This window comes from Panthera leo, chromosome A1, assembly GCF_018350215.1.
Source record: "Panthera leo isolate Ple1 chromosome A1, P.leo_Ple1_pat1.1, whole genome shotgun sequence".
NCBI classification, from domain to species: Eukaryota; Metazoa; Chordata; class Mammalia; order Carnivora; family Felidae; genus Panthera; species Panthera leo.
This window is the reverse complement of record NC_056679.1, coordinates 97,759,993-97,777,848: the sequence shown is the minus strand read 5'-3', so window position 1 is coordinate 97,777,848 and position 17,856 is coordinate 97,759,993. Positions and strand designations below refer to the sequence as shown.

At 45.2% G+C, this 17,856-nt stretch overlaps 1 protein-coding gene across 2 annotated transcripts in view; it reads right to left on the bottom strand.

The window, feature by feature from the left end:
- The window catches only part of TNFAIP8 (TNF alpha induced protein 8), a 131,218-nt gene that overhangs the window by 47,260 nt on the left and 66,102 nt on the right, over positions 1-17,856 (bottom strand). Inside the window, exon 1 of one of the 2 annotated variants that reach the window (XM_042933647.1) lies at positions 15,039-15,789. The exons of the other annotated variant lie outside the window; for it this stretch is intronic. Within the exon in view, the coding sequence (XP_042789581.1) occupies positions 15,039-15,051 (13 nt within the window). The 5' untranslated portion in view covers positions 15,052-15,789. Of the gene's footprint in view, positions 1-15,038; positions 15,790-17,856 lie in introns of those variants that run through there. 2 annotated transcript variants of the gene reach the window in all.

Here is a 17,856-nt window from a genome sequence, read left to right as displayed (position 1 = left end):
GTGTGGTCAGAATTGTTGAAACAGACTCATAAATTTTTTTAATGTTTAGTTTTGAGAAAAAGAGAGAGAGAGAGAGACAGAACGTGAGCCAGGAAAGAGCAGAGAGAGAGGGAGACACAGAATCCGAGCTGTCAGCATAGAGCCTGACATGGGTCTCAAACTCACGAACCGTGAGATCATGACTTGAGCCAAAGTCGGACACTTAACTGACTGAGCCACCTAGGTGCCCTGAAACAGACTCATAGTTCTGGCCCTGAGGTCCCCAAATTGTGTGCTATGCTGCTGATGGCACTACAGCAAGCTCATGGGGCTGTTGCAGGATATTTTAAATTTTTGAGGAAAACAAAGCATCATTCAACATCTCTCAGAAACTGTATGAACTACTTCAAGCAAGTTTGCAGTGTAACATTAGACTGTGCTACATTTCTTTTAATGACATCATTTCTCTGAAAAGCTAGGTTGTTGGCAGTTGCTGTGATAAAAAGCAAGTATTATACGAAAAAGTACATAAGACAGGAAATTAGGGTAGTGGGATCCAATCTGATTTCAAGATTTGAGAAGCTGTGAGGTGGCCAGGGCTCAGTTTATTGCCTGACAGCCCCAAATTCACCCTTCATCACCTGCTCTAAGAAAATAAAGACAGCACTTTGAACACTTTTTTTTCTTTTTCCTTTTTTTTGTTTTTTACATTTATTTATTTTTGAGAGAGAGAAGCAGACTGCAAGCAGGGGAGGGGCAGGGAGAGAAGGAGACACAGAGTCTGAAGCAGGCTCCAGGCTCTGAGCTGTCAGCACAGAGCCCGACGCGGGGCTCAAACCCACAAACTGTGAGATCATCACCTGAGCCGAAGTCGGACACTTAGCCGAGTCACCCAGGCGCCCCATAAACACTTTTTTTCTTTTGCCAGCTAATACAATTCTTAGCTTTCTCGGTGGGGTGCACTACAGAGAATTTACGGGAAGAAAAACTTTTCCTTCCTGGTTCCAGTGTGCTCTTGTGAAAAGCCTCCCCACATAAACAGATTTCCTTCCTAGTGGGTGGATTTCCAGCAAGTTCTATCAGCACAACACTACAGGGACTGCTCTCCCATCCAAGGAGCCATGGCTAGCCAACCTCAAGGTGTGACACAGAAGAGGGGGAAGCTCATGGGTGGTGCTCTATCTTGAACCCATGGTAAGTGCTTGCTCCTTATATTAGCTATTCCTCCATTTTTTATAATTGTCTTTAGTTGGTAGATAGCCTATCCTCATCAAACTTAATATTTCTTATACTGGCTCAGTTGGTTAAGCATCTGAATCTTGGTTTTGGCTCAGGATGTGAGCTCATTGTTTTGCTGAGTTCAAGCCCCACATCTGGCTCTGCGTGGGCAGCGTGGAGCCTGCTTGGGATTCTCTGTCTCCCTCTGTCTCTGCTCCTCCCCCACTTGCCCTCTGTCTCTCTCAAAATAAATAAACTTAAAATATATATATTATTTAAGTTGTTTTCTTTTTTATTATTGTTTTTAATCGCGGTAAAATACACATCACGTAAAATTTGTCATCTTCCTCATTCTTAAGCGTCTAGTTCAATTGTACAAAGTACAGTTACATCGTTGTGCAATCCTTACCATCATCCATCTACAGAACCCTTCATCTTGCAAAACCCAAAGTCTGTACCCATTAAACACTGACTTTCCATTCTCCTCCCCTCTCAGTCCCCAGCAACCACCATTCTACTTTCTCTGATCCCACTACTGTAGATGTTTCATACAAGTGAACTTACAGAGTATTTGTCTTTTTTTGTGATTGGCCTATTTTACTTGACATAATGTCCCAAAGGTGCACCCATGTTATAGCTTGTGTCAGAATATCCTTCCTTTTTTAAGACTGAATGCTATTCCCCTATTACACATAGGAGCTGCCTATGTGTAAGGAGGAGCTGCCTACTGTATTGGTAATTTGTATTTATTTATGCTAAGCTTTCCTGTTCAAATCATCATGTCTCCCAACTGGGTCTTGTCTGAACCATGCAAGGCCCAACAGGTATACACATTCTATTAGTAACTAATGACGAATCAAAGAAAAACATTATTTTTAAAAAATGTTTATTTATTTTCAAAGAGGGAGCGTGTGTGTGTGAGCGGGGGGAGGGGCAGATTGAGAGAGACAGAGAGAATCCCAAGCAGGCTCCAAACTCAGTGTGGAGCCCGATGCAGGGCTCGATCTCATGACCACGAGAGCATGGCCTGAGCCAAAATCAAGAGTTGGATGCTCAATAGACTGAGCCACCCAGGCACCGCCAAAACATTATTTTTTATCTTTCGACTTATACATATTCTATCTTCCACATAGCTACAAAATTATTAGCACAGAAATATGCATTCAGTTATTAGACTTAAGCACTTAAGAAATGAAATGGTTAGGTATTCCTTGTGTCCAAGAAAATGATGTGAAAAAACTAGAGGCACTAAGAGTGAAGCATGTTGGGAAACTTTGTTCCAGCCCACATGTTTGCAGCTGCCATGAGGGCTTGTCTGCTTGGATGGCTCCTTAGGCTCACCCTGTCCAGGAGCATCCGTCCATCTGAAGGCAAAGACAGACCCCACCAACAACCCCTACCACCATCACACACACACACACACACACACACACACACACACACACACACCATCTTGATTTTCTTCATGATATTAAACTATTTCTCACTTAGGCAATGGTGGCTAGAATCCTATGATGGCCTCTGACTTAGGCTGCTCTGTCTCCCTTTATTTCTAATCTCACTAAGTCCCATCATCAGAACGTTTCCTGGATAGGCCTTTTTTCCCTCCATTCCTACAGTCATGGGTCCAACTATCATGTCCAGCTGGTATAATCGAACAGATTTCAAGCTGATTTCCCTTAAATGAGACCAGGCATAGAAACTTCAAATGTCCAGAGGTTGGAAATACAACAACCTCTACCTGCCACAAGTACCTGGCCACCTCAGCCCCCCACACCCACATGGAGACACAGAGATAAGCAGGCTGTGGGCGAAGGCACCCGGGATGCCAGCTGAACACCCACCTCTCTCTTCCAAAGCAAGCAAAGGCAGTGAAGTACGGCTAAATGACAGCACCGGGGCCGAACCACAAATGTGCACCCCCTGCCTCCCCACAAGCAGATATGAATGACTTGAGAAGGACTCATTCAGAAACTCTGACACTTGTTTTCACTAACTGGAAATTACTGGAAACAACTATTACAGCGAACCATGACACTTTGTGCAACCACAAGCCACCTTGTGGGAGCAGCTGCTCTCTGCTATGTTACATCCCTTTTTTTTTTTAAACCCATCCCCAAACCCTGCTCTGGTCTCAGTTCCTCCATAAAGCCTACTGAAGTTTACTGTGAACTTATGCTTCCAGAGTGAACTTCTATTATAAAGTTGATAATCTTTTTTTCAATGTTTGTTTGTTTGTTTATTTGTTTTTGAGGGAGAGAAAGTGCGAGTAAGCAGGGGGAGGGGCAGAGAGAAAGAGAGGGGACAGAAGATTCGAAGCTGGCTCTGCACTGACAGTAGAGAGCCCGACTCAAGGTTTGAACTCATGAACCTCGAGATCATGACCGAGCCGAAACCGGATGCTTAACTGACTGAGCCACCCAGGCGCCCCTAAAGTTGATAATCTTGATGTTAGTCGTCTTCTGAGCCAGATTTGTAAGCTATTTAAAACACAAGATTATACCTCGAGGGTTTTTTCCCCCCTCCTTTCCAGAGAGCAGAACACAGACGCTTGGAAGGCACGATATCACTAGTAATCATTTAATCATTTCGTAATATTGAATTATGACAACATGTAAGGACAATTTTAATTTCCCCTTGCCTCAGAGGTACATCACGAGGAAATGTGTACATAAATATCTGTTATCTTCAAAGAAAGAAACAAGAAAAGAAAATTTGCATTACATCTGAAGAGCCGGTGCCGGGAATTTGAAACGATCCATAAATCTATCAGGTTTACAAAAAAGGCCATCAGATAAAGAGCCAAGGGGAAAATAACTCTGACAGCTGCAAACCTTCTGTTTTACAACATGCAGAGAATGGACGCACTTCCTTTTAACATCCCCATAAACAGCGTGAGGAGCAGAGGCAAGCACCCCCAGTAGAAGCCACTGGAGCTTAGGCTGCAAATAATGAGTCGTGCTGGTCTTCGCAGAGGCAGCCTTCCTCACCAGTCACCTATCAAGCCCAATGTGTTTGTCCTAGGAACCATTAAGAAGATGGATTGGACACAATTCCATTTCAGTTGGTGGGATTTCCAGGGCCAGAGAGGTACCAGCAGCAGCTGCCCACTTTCAAAGAGAGGCAACCTGGCCAGCCTCAGAATGGGAGTTTTGTTTCCTTTAGGTTAAGAACTAACATCCGGCACTGGGCCCCCTGAATGTATATACTAATAAATCCCAGATGGGAATCCCAGGCACCTCTCTACTCAACGCATGAACTTCTCTTGGGCAATAAACGTTCTATTAAGCCGGTCTCTCAGGAACGAAGCGTGCTTCCCCTCAGAGGCTGTTTGCGTTTATAATATGCTGTTCTAAAGCCAGTCTGGGATCCACTGTTGCACAATATGTACTTAATTTTGCCATCTGTTTTCTTAAGGGATGAGACCGACCTGTGAAATGAAAAGGCAGAACCTTGGGTGTCCCGAATATCCTGTTATCTGGACCAGAGGAAGGAAACAATATTCCACTTGGCCATCGCCCCAATTCTGAACAAAGCAGCCCAGTTTAGAACCAAATGATATACATGTTTAAATTCTGCTGTCTTAATATTATCGAGTTTGGGGGCACCTGGGTGGCACAGTTGGTTATGCGTCGGACTCTTGACCTTGGCTCAGGTCATGATCTCACAGTTCGTGAGTTGGAACCCTGCATCAGGCTCTGTGCTGATGGCTTTGAACCTGCTCAGGATTCTGTCTCTCCATTTCTCTCCCCTCCCCTGCTTGTGCTCTCTTTCTCTCTCTCTCAATAAATATATAAACTGAAAAAAAATTTGTTTCTCAGTTACCAAGTATAATTTGTCAGGCACCTGCTACAGGCTAAGTATTATGTACTTAGGCACATTGCAGAACATATCTCAGTCTTACCACACCTCAGCAACATGGTGTTTTCTAGTTCTTGAAATGTTTTTGCCTACATGGCCGCTGACCCTCAGAACAATCCTATAAGGAAGGAATCTTGGGTATTACTGGTTCCATCTGCTTCTGACAAGGATACAGATGCTCAGAGAAATGAAGTGGCTGGACCAAGGTCGCTTAGCTAGGACTGAGCATGAACTGAGACTAGAATGTGAGTCCTCTGCCCTCATTCCATGCTACTTTTTTCTATGCTATAGTGTCTCTGACTGAGCAGAGCACCCACAATTTTATCTTAACACAAGCATACCATATGCTGCAACAGAAGAGGGGGCCAGAGCAGAAAGAGAGGACAGACGGCAAAGCTGACTGGGAGGCTCTGAGCCTGGCTCACTTGGCGGAAGAGGGAGCCGGACAATAGAAGAGGGGGAGTCCAGAGAGGAAGAGGCGTGGCAAGGGGGAAGGGGAGGAGTTCCATTTCACAACTCTGAACCTGAGGTCTGAGCAGGGCAACCAATGTGGGGATATGCTTGTGTGTTTTCTGTCAAGTCAGTTTCCCACGTGACCAGGGCTCTTCCGGGAAGTGCTTCTGCTTCGAAAAAGCCAGAGATTTTGATGAAGATATTTCTAAAACAGACTGCATAGAATATCTCCTCTGCACTAAAAGGCTATAGAACAGTACTATTACATTATTATTGTGGGTTTTTTTTTTTTACAAAGCAGACTGATCACACAATTCTGTAATAGAGATATGAACCTACTTTTTTGCTCACTAAATCCTGCCTAATAAAGTTGTCCTTTTTCATCCTCCTTCCACCCACAGCAACGGTTCCCATCCAGTTTCAAGGCACACAAGAAGATGCATGTGATCAAGATTTCACATCGTTCCTAAAGGCTCTAGAAAGCCCTTCACAACATAGACATCTACAGAGCAGACGTAATGCTGTCAACATAGCAGAGTCATGTTTTCAGAGGTAAGAGGAGGGAAGTTGGGTCCTAAAATCAGTAAGGCACAATTGCATAGAGTTAAAATTATCTGGAAAATTCCTTAAATGGTCCTGAAAGTACAGTACTGCCTACTTATCAGTAGTATCATACTTATCAGCTCCCCGAACCATTAGTTTATGTTTCTCTCCGAACAGATATTCAAGATTCCCCCTGCCACCCCGCCCCATGGTCATGATAAAATCATTACCGCCCATTTGCCTAGATCCCTAAGCAATGTGTCCTCTTCTGTTAGGGGTCAGAACCCTCAAAACTCATCTGCTCCCTTGGTGTCATCAACAGGTAACCATCATGTGTTCAATATGAGCAATACAGAGTTACTGCCTGGTCATGAAGCAGCTGCATATAAATGGTCAGGATTTCCTGACACCTGTCTTCTTCCTCAGAGTCAGATGTCACTTTTATGGACAGCCTCTAACAATCCCTCTGCATCTACTACGTGGAGGTCCAAGGGACCAGGAGAGAACCAAAGGTTGATGGAGGAAACCGGGGTTCACTGCCTGCTTTGGAGGAAGCCACAGATGGCAGTGTTCAGACGCTGTCTTCATTTATACAGTTCCTCCATCTGCAAACATTCATGGAACATTTACAAGGCAAATGGTGTAAATAAAACAACCATGGTGCCTATCCTCACAGAGCCTACAATAAGGGGAGGGGGAAGGCACTAATTAAAATATAGTATAAATGCAAAAGCAGGAAAGTATGGGGTGCTACGAAAAGCTCGTAGGACAAGTACATAAATCAGTCCTGGAGGAGGAAGTCAATCAAGGAAGGCTTCCTGAAAGAAGTGATGCCTGAGGTAAAACTTGGGGGTCAAGGAATCAGTCAAGGACTGGGAAGTGAGCAAGAAAAGAAGGAAGAATGGTTCCTGGTAATGTAACGTGAGTAGAGACAGAAGCCAAATTGTAAGGGGTTCAGGAATAAATTGCTGTTAAAAAGTAGAGGAAGAATTGGGGACTATTCCTCTCTAAAGTCTCACTCAAAGGAATAAGTTAAGACAGTACTCTGGGGAGAAAGCACTATCAAAAGAGCAGTTAAAGAAAATTTTTTTAACGTTTATTCATTTTTGAGAGACAGAAAGACAGTGCGAGCCGGGCAAGGGGCAGAGAGAGAGGGAGACAGAATCCGAAGCAGGCTCCAGGCGCTGAGCTGGAACTCGTGAACCGCGAGATCATGACCTGAGCTAAAGTCAGAAGCTTAACTGACTGGGCCACCCAGGCGCCCCAAAAAGGCACAATTTTAGCACAGTGTTCACTGAGTGGCTTTGCTGAAGGAATATTTAAGTCCCTATATCTCTCCCACTGGCCAGACACAGGGAAGCTGGGTACCAGCCATCCCTTACAAAAACACATTTGCAGGAATTTTCATGGGCACTGACAGGAGTTTGAATGATGTAAATAAAGAAGGATAAAGTCGAACACCCACCTCCATGCTCAGTGGCCAGTGCTGGTCCAGCAGATCTTAGCCGAAGCGGGGCTGCAGGAGGTGTTATCTCTGGGGTGCCTGGGAGGCTCCCCAGCCCCAAATTATCCAGTTAACAACAAACGCTCTCATTAGAGAGAAGCAGACGTTTGGCTAAAATTTGTCCTATTTGCTGTTGTACTGTCAGGTTCTTTGAAAAACACAAGTGTCTCTTAAGGCCGGTGGATGACTCACAACTAAGCCTAAATGAATTCACTGGTTTCTTTGTTCCTTCACGGTGGGGATGGGGAAGCAGTGGGGGGAAGCAGGGAGATGGAAATGAAGAGTGTGGGGAGGCCTGAAAGGGGAGGGAAAGAGTGAACACGAGCTTGTTCCATTCCAGAAACCACTCTGGTCCCTAAACCCAAGCCAGCTTAACTCAGAGAAAAGGCAAAGAGGAATGAATATATGGAGCAGACATCTTGCAACGCAAGAGTGTGAGTTTCAAATGCTTGGGGGGCCCTTATTTTTAGTGACGCAAAGCGTTCTAATGATGTAAAATACTCAGAGCTGTTTTGAACGAGTTGTTTCTCTAAGTTGATTCAGCCTCCAAAGGCCCTGCATCAAAGGACTGATATTCATGAGGACGTGATTTCTTTTGAAGTATTTCCAATTTGTGAGTAAATGTTAGGGTGGCCCACTTATCCCAGTGATAGTCTCATAACTAAGGGAAAGAGCTAAAATCTACTTAACAACCAAATTACAAAGGGCTGATATCCAGAAAATGTGACCTCTCTGAAGCTGAGCAAACACATCAATGACAGCTGAAGTTAGTGGATTCATAGCCTAAGAATCACAAACTGGTAGCCTTAGGATTAGATCCAGCCCCACAGGGTTTTCTTGGACCAGATAAGGTTCATTTTGCACCTGAACTTCAAGGCCTTGAGACAGGACCTGTTCTCTCCAAGATGGCCCCAGTCCTCATGACTTCCAATTGTTCACAGAAAGCTGTATTTCCACGTTCATATTTCTTACCTGGTTCTTGTAGACATTTGAGTTTGGGACCACTGGTTCACACAGACTGATATCAAAACTAACCAAACAGCCTCTGTCAAGGCAGAGCTCCAGACTTCACCATTTCAGGGTAATTGAGCAAAAAGATAAAAACTGATAAACCACAACAGTGTGCAATACCACTTGTAATCAGACTCTTAACAGAACAGGAGACCAAAAACGCCGTGGGGCTCATCAGTCCCAAGATAAGCCATGTGACCACGGATCTGAAACCACTTTTTAACAGAAGTATCTGTCAGCAGTAACCGTCTGATATTGTCCCGTCTGATCTGCTCCTACAAAACCCCTGACGTCTAGATGTGACACAACACGAGCCTGGCAGCCAGTATCCAAGGCTGGCTTGGCAAAGGAAACAAGCCATCTATTCAGTGAGCTGTGGCCATGCTATAGTATCTGTGGTATCCAACTACCAACACCAAGTTTGGCTCCAACTACCAACACCCAGTGAATTCATTTAGGCTTAGTTGTGAGTCATCCACCGGCCGTAAGAGACACTTGTGTTTTTCAAAGAACCTGACAGTACAACAGGTTTGCACCCAGCCCTCAGTCAGTCGAGCTTCTTGGTAGCTATTTAAGACATCTGTCGCACTTGGGGTGCCTGGGTGGCTCAGTCAGTTAAACATCCAACTCTTAATTTTGGCTCAGGTCATGATCTCATGGTCGTGGGATTGAGCCCCACATCGGGCTCTGTGCTGAACATGGAACCTGCTTAAGATTCTTGTTCTCCCTCTGCCCCTGACCTGACCTGCTTGTACCACGCTCTCTAATTCTCTCTCTCTCTCAAAAATAAAATAGATAAAATAACCAAATATGGCAATTAAGCTCCTATCTTTAAAATGTAAAGGTATTCTTTACAGGAAAATATGGCCTTATTGCAGTGTTTTAAAAGAAAAATTATACTGGACTTCAATTATTACAGGGACACATAATTACCATAGATTGAAGGCCTGCCTGTAATTAATTTTCTCTAGTTCTTACTCTCAGTGTTCAAGGCTTACCAGACCAGGTCTATGATACCTTATCGACCTCTGAGAATTTATCGACCTCTGAGAATTTCCCTGTCTGATCTGCAGGGCTGTTGTGCTTCATAGAGAGTATGTCCCAGGTCTCCCTGATAGCACCTATGTCATTGTCATGGGCTCAGGGGGTGCTGATAATCCAATATGCCGGGCTCCATTCACTGTATTATACCATAGCCAGTCACCAAGTAAGAAACAACAGGGAGGAAATAAAACCACACTGAAAGGAAGTCTGTTTAGTAGACACTGTGGCCCACTTGACATCACTTCTATCACCACAGGCTGCTGTCTGAAGGAGAAAATGACCCCAGCCTCACCTCTCATGTTCAGCCCTGACCATTTTAACTCCGCCCCGGTAACCCTATCCCCCTTGCCATAGAGTGACTGGTTTAGGCAACACAAACCTAAGCCACTCAACACCACATTCTACAGCCAATAAACTGGCTTACGATTAGACAAGGACACATGAGAAATTTGCTGGGGGCTTCTGGAAAAGGCCACTTGTTCCTCTGTTAGAGCTGCCAGAGCCAATTCTGTCTCTCCTCCTGGATGGTGTGCTGTATGCACAAAGTTAGAATTGCTACAGACATTTAACCATCATGAGAGGAGCTGGCTGAGGATGAAACTCACCACAGAAGGCAAATTGGAAAGAAAATGAGTTCTTGACATCACTGAGCAGCTAAACCAAATCTCATTCCAGTTATGTAAGCTAATAAAAAATTCTGTTCTGTCTGAGACAATCTAAACTGGGGTTTCTCTCTCGTACAATAAGAGCCATCACTGATAGAATATTCTGGAAGGCGAATGAGGAGCATGCTTGAGGACTTCTAATCTTGCCTCTGACTTTAACACATGTCCAGCCCCTAAAGGACAGTGGGTAAAGCAGCCCAGAATACAGAGGTAACCATCACTTCCTCCCCCATTTCCTCAAGTTGGCTGCCTAACAAAGGCCAGGGGACAGCCTGGAACTCTCTCTCTCTGGCAGAGCCAAGTCTCGCCTGTCTGATGGCAGTGGTGGCCAAGCGCAGAGGCCCAAGGTGGGGGATGCTGAGAAACCTCAGTGACATACACAGGGAAGAGGGTCAGAGAGGCAGGACCTGGGTCCTTGAGGTTCCCACCTCCACTCCCAGTATGGCGCTGCCCCACCATCCCTGATGGGGCCTCCTGATGAACCCGATATGGGAACATCCTTGCCACAAGGGATGGCTGCCTTTCTGAAGGGCAAAAAGAGAAAGACTTGCAAGGTAGGAAAAGGTAAAAGCACCCCCAGGAGTACCCACTCTCCTAAAGATCCCAAACCAAAAGACCCCAGGGAACCGTGCTCTCAGGCTCCAGGGAGAAACAAAGAACTTAACTACTGATCCTGATAGTTGGAGGTGGTGGGATTTCAGAGCTCATTTGAAAATAACATAGGCTGGGGTGGGTAGGTGGCTCATTTGGTTGAGCACCCAACTTTGGCTCAGGTCATGATCTCATGGTTCATGAGTCTGAGCCCCCCATGGGGGCTCTGTGCTGAGAGCCTGGAGCTGGCTTCGGACCTTCTGTCTCCCTCTCTCTTTGCCCCTCCCCCAGAGCTTGTGCTCTCTCTCTCTCTCTCTCTCTCTCAAAAATAAACATTAAAAAAGAAAAGAAAAAGAAAAAGAACATAGGCAAATGAACATATGAAAGTACCTCTGTTGGCAGAAAGAAACTAAGGAAGGAAGGGAGGAGAGGGAAGGAAGAAATGAGAGGAAGTATTATTCAAAGGGGTGACTGGATGGCTCAGTGGGTTAAGCTTCAGACTCCTGGTTTCAGCTCAGGAATCTTGCAATTGGTGAGTTCAAGCCCCTCACTGGGCTCTGTGCCGACAGCATGGAGCCTGCCTGGGATTCTCTCTCTCTCTCTCTCTCTCTCTCTCTCTCTGCCCTTCCTCCCTCTCAAAATAAATGAATAAACTTAAAAAAAATAAACGAAAGTATTATACAAATAAATGTACATGCCAAATAAGATGATGTAAACCCCACATCACTTATGCTGAGAGCTTTGTTTTGGAAGAAAGGAAGGAGCAAGCGAGTCGTGGGTGAGTTTTTTTCACACGCTGGGATCAACCTTGTGCCTGTACCTCCTCTTACTCTGTCCAGAGGACCCAGGCTGTGGGAGACGAGGGAGAGGAGACGCTGTGGGGGACAACACGGTCGTTCTCTATACTTAGCACTAGTCTGATGTTCGCCAGAAAGTGAGATTAGAGGATTTGGCCCACATCCAGAGGACAAGGGTCAAAAGATCTAAAGGAGCAGGAAGAAGGGATGGGTGGGGAAGGCTTGACCAGGCTCCCAGCAAAGCCAGAGGGCAAAGAATATTGGGCCAAACTGTCCAGGTCCAGCTGCATTTGATGACAACCAGTGGTTACCTCTCCTACCGGCAGATCCTATTTTCAAATTCATTTAAAATAACTTTTACTATTCAATCTTACTAACTCTCATGGCGAGAACTGTGATCCAACACCGTAAGACTATAGACGTCTTACATTAACTTATATCCAGATAACTGCATAACAAACAAAGGGAGCCTTCCTGAGATTGTAGGTTTCGGGGCTGAACTGCTAGGAAGACCCCAAGGATTTCTCTCCATTATGAAACTGAGGAAGGCATATTTGGTGGAAGGGTCCTCTGAGATAAGAGGTCTGCTCCTTTCTGTGTTTGCTGTGGACACGCTGAGGGAGGGACCAGGAGGCGCTAACAGAGCTGCTCGGGAAAGCCCACAGCACCTGGCTTCTTCAGGACCACTACACTCGGAAGCCTCAGCCTGCGTGTGGTTGCACGTCCCCACAGGGGCAGGCAGGGTGGCAGGAAGAAGGCTGGGTTAAGAGGCACATTCTCATCCCAGCCCTGTCTGGCTCCATGAGGCTGGATAGCCACGGAACCTGACCTAACTTCTGTGTCCTAAGTTTCATTTGTCAAATGAGAAGATTAGGCTAGATGGAATGGCTTCTCACCTCACGTCTGGGAAAAGTCCAGTGCGCTATAACTGCCCCCACGGCCCGACTTTATCTGCCCCTCCCCACGTCTCTGGCACATCCGATCAATCCCCTTGCTGTGTTTCAGGAGCACACCAGGACCATTCCCACCTCAGGGCCTTTGTATCTGCTTGCCCCCTGCTTGGAATGCTCTTCCCAGGATAGCCACAGGTCTAGCTTCCTGATACCTTCAGCAGAGACTAATACCACATTCTCGGCGAGGACACACATTTGCAAATCCTCTCTCTACCCCTGCCACCCCACAAAAATGCACAACCATCCTTACCCCCTATTGTAGATTTTAAAAAATGCTTCCCATCTTAGCACTTAACAGTATCCCACCTACTATACATTTTACTCATTTATTTGTCATCTGTCTTTCCCACCAGAGTGTCAGCATTCCAAGGGAAGGGATTTCTTTATTTCCTTATTTTCTTTCTTTCTTTCTTTCTTTCTTTCTTTCTTTCTTTCTTTCTTCCTTTCTTTTTTTAAGAGCAGGGGTTTCTATCTGCACCCTTCACTGGGGTATTCCCAGTACCTGGAAAAGAGCATGATACATTACAGAGATTCAGGAAGTTTTGCTGAATGGATGCAGGCACACATGCGTGGAAGGGAGGAGGGGGGTATATGGCCCTCTACAGTGTCCTCCAGTCCCAAGGTCTGTGGTGCCTCTGGTGAGGGAGCTCTCCTCTGCCACCACTGTACTGGGATGGACTCTATGACCACATGAAATAAGCCAACACAGGGCCAGATGTGGTATGCTTTCATTGTGCTGTACAACTTCTCACATGCTGCTTCCTGCCAGGTACCCCCTGCACCCTCAGTGACACCAGGACCTCCAGATAGTCTGTGAGAAATTCTTTATATTGGAATTCAGCTCCGTTTTCTAGAGTCAAAACTAATATCATGGGGGGGGGGGGGTGCCCATGGTTACACCCATCTCCTTTCTCTAATTCTTTATGTAAAATTCCTTAGCTTCCCTATTGCTAAGATACCACAGGATGAATTCAACCTGAAGGTCCAAGAGGTGGTGGTGCCTTTTCACCGGCTCCACTAGATGGCGACATGGCCAGCCTTGTGCGGGCATCCAAGTGTGAAAACCAGCAACACACACAACTCCAGCTCCCCACAAGCCTCTCCAGTCCTCCTCCACAAGTACGCCTTGCCTTTTCTTCCCTACTAGTCTGGTTATTTTCAACCCGCTCGCATATGGTTCACGCTCACTCAAGGAATACATCTGGCTTAATCACTCCAGCGCTAGAAGCTTCACGTACGCTTCTTCCTTCTGCCAAAAATGCGTTCCTTACCTTCCTTTGGAACTCCCCGCAAAACTCACTTCGTCCGGGAAACCTTCCTGGCCGAACCTGGCGCTGATCTCAACTGCATCTACGCCATGAGATACTGTCACAGGCACGTAAACCATTTTTATATATTTGATAGAATGCGCCCGTGCCCATGTGCATATATAGAGAAGGGAGACAGTGAATCACACGCACAGCTCTGGGCATCTGGTAGGCAAATGCACATTTAACGTAAATGACGTGCAGGTGACCACTTCCGTACAAAAGAAGTCCTGTCTCTGAGAAATTGCACCGGCTGCCAAGGTTCCATTAATGGGCCAAGAATCTAGATATACTAATGCCCGCCTACGTCTTCCAATTTCTGATTCCTTCTCTGTATTCGGTGTAAGCTCCAGAAAGCCTTTTGAGCAGAAAAATTTTAGAGAGACTTCACCAAATATCATGCACAGACTTGAACAAATGTGTAAATCTGTATGTAACTTTAAAGGCTATTTAAAATGCTCTATTTCAATGCTCAAAAACTCTTGCAACTTATCTCAAAAATCAATCTCAAAAATCAAATTAAGGCTACGTGTAGCAGCTTTAAATATGGCTGAAAATGAGCCTAAGACATGTTTTAAAAGGCCACGAGCCTATATGTATGCTGGGTAAAATTGTCGATTGGCCGTTAGGGAGAATGGTGACTGCAGAAACAGTCTGACAAACATGTACACAACAGGAGAATAGAAATAAACACCCATGTGTTTGCAGATCACTGGCCAATGCACTGGGAACTAGAGACGTCCTGCAGTTAAGCAGATGGATAAGGCGCAAGGAGAAACTTGAACTGAAAAAGCTAAGCCACCTTCTCAGAGTCCCATTTCTGAAGCATTTCCATCCTTCATTTGTTTACAGACGAAACCATCTACATGCAAACTTCAGATGCCATTTTTTCCACCTACACTATTTCATACCTCCGTCAGCTCAACACCAGGGCCCCACACCCAGTTACAGAAAAAAGAAAAGCAGTGATTTGTTCGACACAACCACTTTACAAAGCCGCGACCAAATGTTATTCCCTTGCAGACAGCAACACCACATTACTTAGTCATCTGAACATTCTGCCAAATTCCAACATATTACACCAAGTTAGTCTGAGGGCACTTTTAACTCACCTAGTTTCAGCATTTCCCGCCCCCGTCCTCGGTCAGAAGGACGGCTTCACGGCGTCTTGGTAGTCACAAAGACCAGAGGAACATACACGGCCACTCTGTTGATAGGGATTCTATGGTAACTGTATTGCCTTCAGGAAGAGTCAGCCTTCCCCCGAGAATAATTCCAAAGAATTTATACCATTCTTTAAAAAAAAAAAAAAAAATCCACCATACGTTTACCAAACAAACGCACAGAAGACACTGGTCAACAGCAGTCACTTTAAAAGCTGTCTTGCTTGTTATTCTGGGAGCTGGGTTTCGTCACCTGTAGTGGAATGCATTATGGAGCCTTTAATTGTGAATCCGGAGAGGTCCCCACATCCACAATGGGAAGGGACTGGTTGCTGCCTGCACTGGCTGCCCATAAACTGTGTCTACACAGAAACCCAGGGATTACCTGTGATAGGCAAACAGGAGATAATTTCAAAATCAAGCAGAAACAGGAAGTCTAACGTTTCAACATGCTAGAAAAGAAGAGCCAATACTTAGAAAGAAAAAAAAAAGGCAGCAGTTAGATGCCTGGGGGGAAAAGAAAAATGACACAAAAGAAAAAAAACCAGTTCATTCCTACCTGGCCGGTATAAACATGAATGTCTATTAATAGTAACTGCTGCTTAGACATATTCTTGTTCTAGGTAGAAGTGGAGAACAGAGTTTAGACAATGTTGTGACTTAAAACCATTAGTCTCCTGCTTTTGAAAAAATAGAAGGTCTTTATTTTTGTTTAAGATTTTTTTTTAGTTTATTTATTCATTTTGAGGCAGGGAAGAGGCAGAGACAGAGGGGGGGAATCTCAATCAGGCTCTGCATTGTCTGTGTGGGCTGGATGCAGGGCTCAAGCTCATGGAACCATGAGATCATGACCTGAGCCAAAATCAAGAGTCAGATGCTTAACCGACTGAGCCACCCAGGTGCCCCCAAAAGAATATAAGGTCATTATAAAGAATGTGTGGGTGACTGTATCCAGGCACACACAAGACACACGTGGACATATATAAAGATACATGCATCTATATTATCTAATAGTCTCTTTAGAAGCTTATTGATTTCCCTGTACATTTCATAATCGCTACTACCCACAAATTGTTCCCTTATCTATCCCCACTGAGCAAGATTCTACCAGTCCTGCAAGGCCCAATTCCAAGTGGACTGCCTCAATGAAGACTTTGAGCATCCCAACCAACATGCGTGATCTCATCCTCTTCCCCCTTTTTTTAATGCTTATTTATTTTTGAGAGAAAAAGAGAGAGAGAGAGAGAGACAGAGTGCGAGCAGGGAAGGGGCAGAGAGAGAGGGAGACACAGAATCCGAAGCGGGATCCAGGCTCTGAGCTGTCAGCACAGAGCCAGAAGTAGGGCTCAAACTCACAAACCGTGAGATCATGACCTGAGCCGAAATCGGAGGCTTAACTGACTGAGCCACCCAGGAGCCCCTCAGCCTCTCCCTTTAACCCCCATGGCACCTCAGTTCAACTTCCTTGGTAACACATTCCGGGTACCTATCACAGGTTGTCTGTGAATTACCTTTAGGGGCATACCTGTCTTATTCCCAACTACACGGTAGGTTTTTCTTTCTTTCTTTCTTTCTTTCTTTCTTTCTTTCTTTCTTTCTCTTGCTTTCTAAGTTAATTTATTTGGAGAGAGAGAGAGGAAAGAGAGAGAGAGAGAGGGTGCACACAAGCACATGCATGATTGTGGGAGGGGCAGAGAGACAGAGAGAATCCCAAGCAGGCTCCACACGGTCAGCGTAGACCCCAATGCGGGGCTCCATCTCACAAACCTGTGAGATCGTGACCTGAGCTAAGATCAAGAGTCAGTCACTTAACTAACTGAGTCACCCAGGTGCCCCATACACGGTAGGTTTCTTGATTTTATTTTTATCCTCCATAGCAATAACACTGTCTTGAGCCTACCAGAAACTCGGCAAAAAGGAAGCCAAGTGGAATGCAATGGACAAATATACTGGAGTCTGCTAGGCCTGGTTCACAGTCCAGCTATGCCACTTCCTGGGTGTTTCTTGTTTTGTTTTGTTTAATGTTTATTTTTGAGAGAGAGAGACAGAGTGAGAATGAGAGAGGGGCAGAGAGAGAGGGAGACAGAGAATCCGAAGCAGGCTCCAGGCTCTGAGCTGTCTGCACAGAGCCCAATGAGGGGCTCGAACCCATGAACTGCGAGATCATGACCTGCGCCAAAGTCAGAAATTTAACTGACTGAGCCACCCAGATGCCCTGCCACTTTATAGTGGTTTTATAGTATTGCAAGTTACTTCACCTCTCTGAGTGATTTTATTCTCATTCAAATAAGAATAACATCATCTACCTCACAGAATCCCTATCAGGACGTAAAGAGAACCACAGGATGTACAGTGAGGGATTAAATAGCAACGAGCATTATTGTTGACCTGAATTATAAACCAAATGCCTACTACTAATTTGGAGAGGAGCCTGAAAGAGATACCAAATCAATGCCAATTTACAAACACATTATCCATTACTTATTTTCTTTATAGCCTACATTATCATGTGACTACCTCATGATGGTTCGAACTTTACACCTTAGAAACCATCCTTCTTCATTCCTTGTGTTATGTCCCCAAATTCTCACTGGCCCATTAATGCCATGACAACTTCATCAGAGACTAAAGGTCAGAGAAGATACCAAGATACTATTCCTCTCGGAAGCCCAAGATTCTAATCACTAGGGGGGCACCCGGTGGCTCAGATGGTTAGGCATCCGACTCTTGGTTTGAGCTCAAGTCATGATCTCATGGTTTAGGAGTT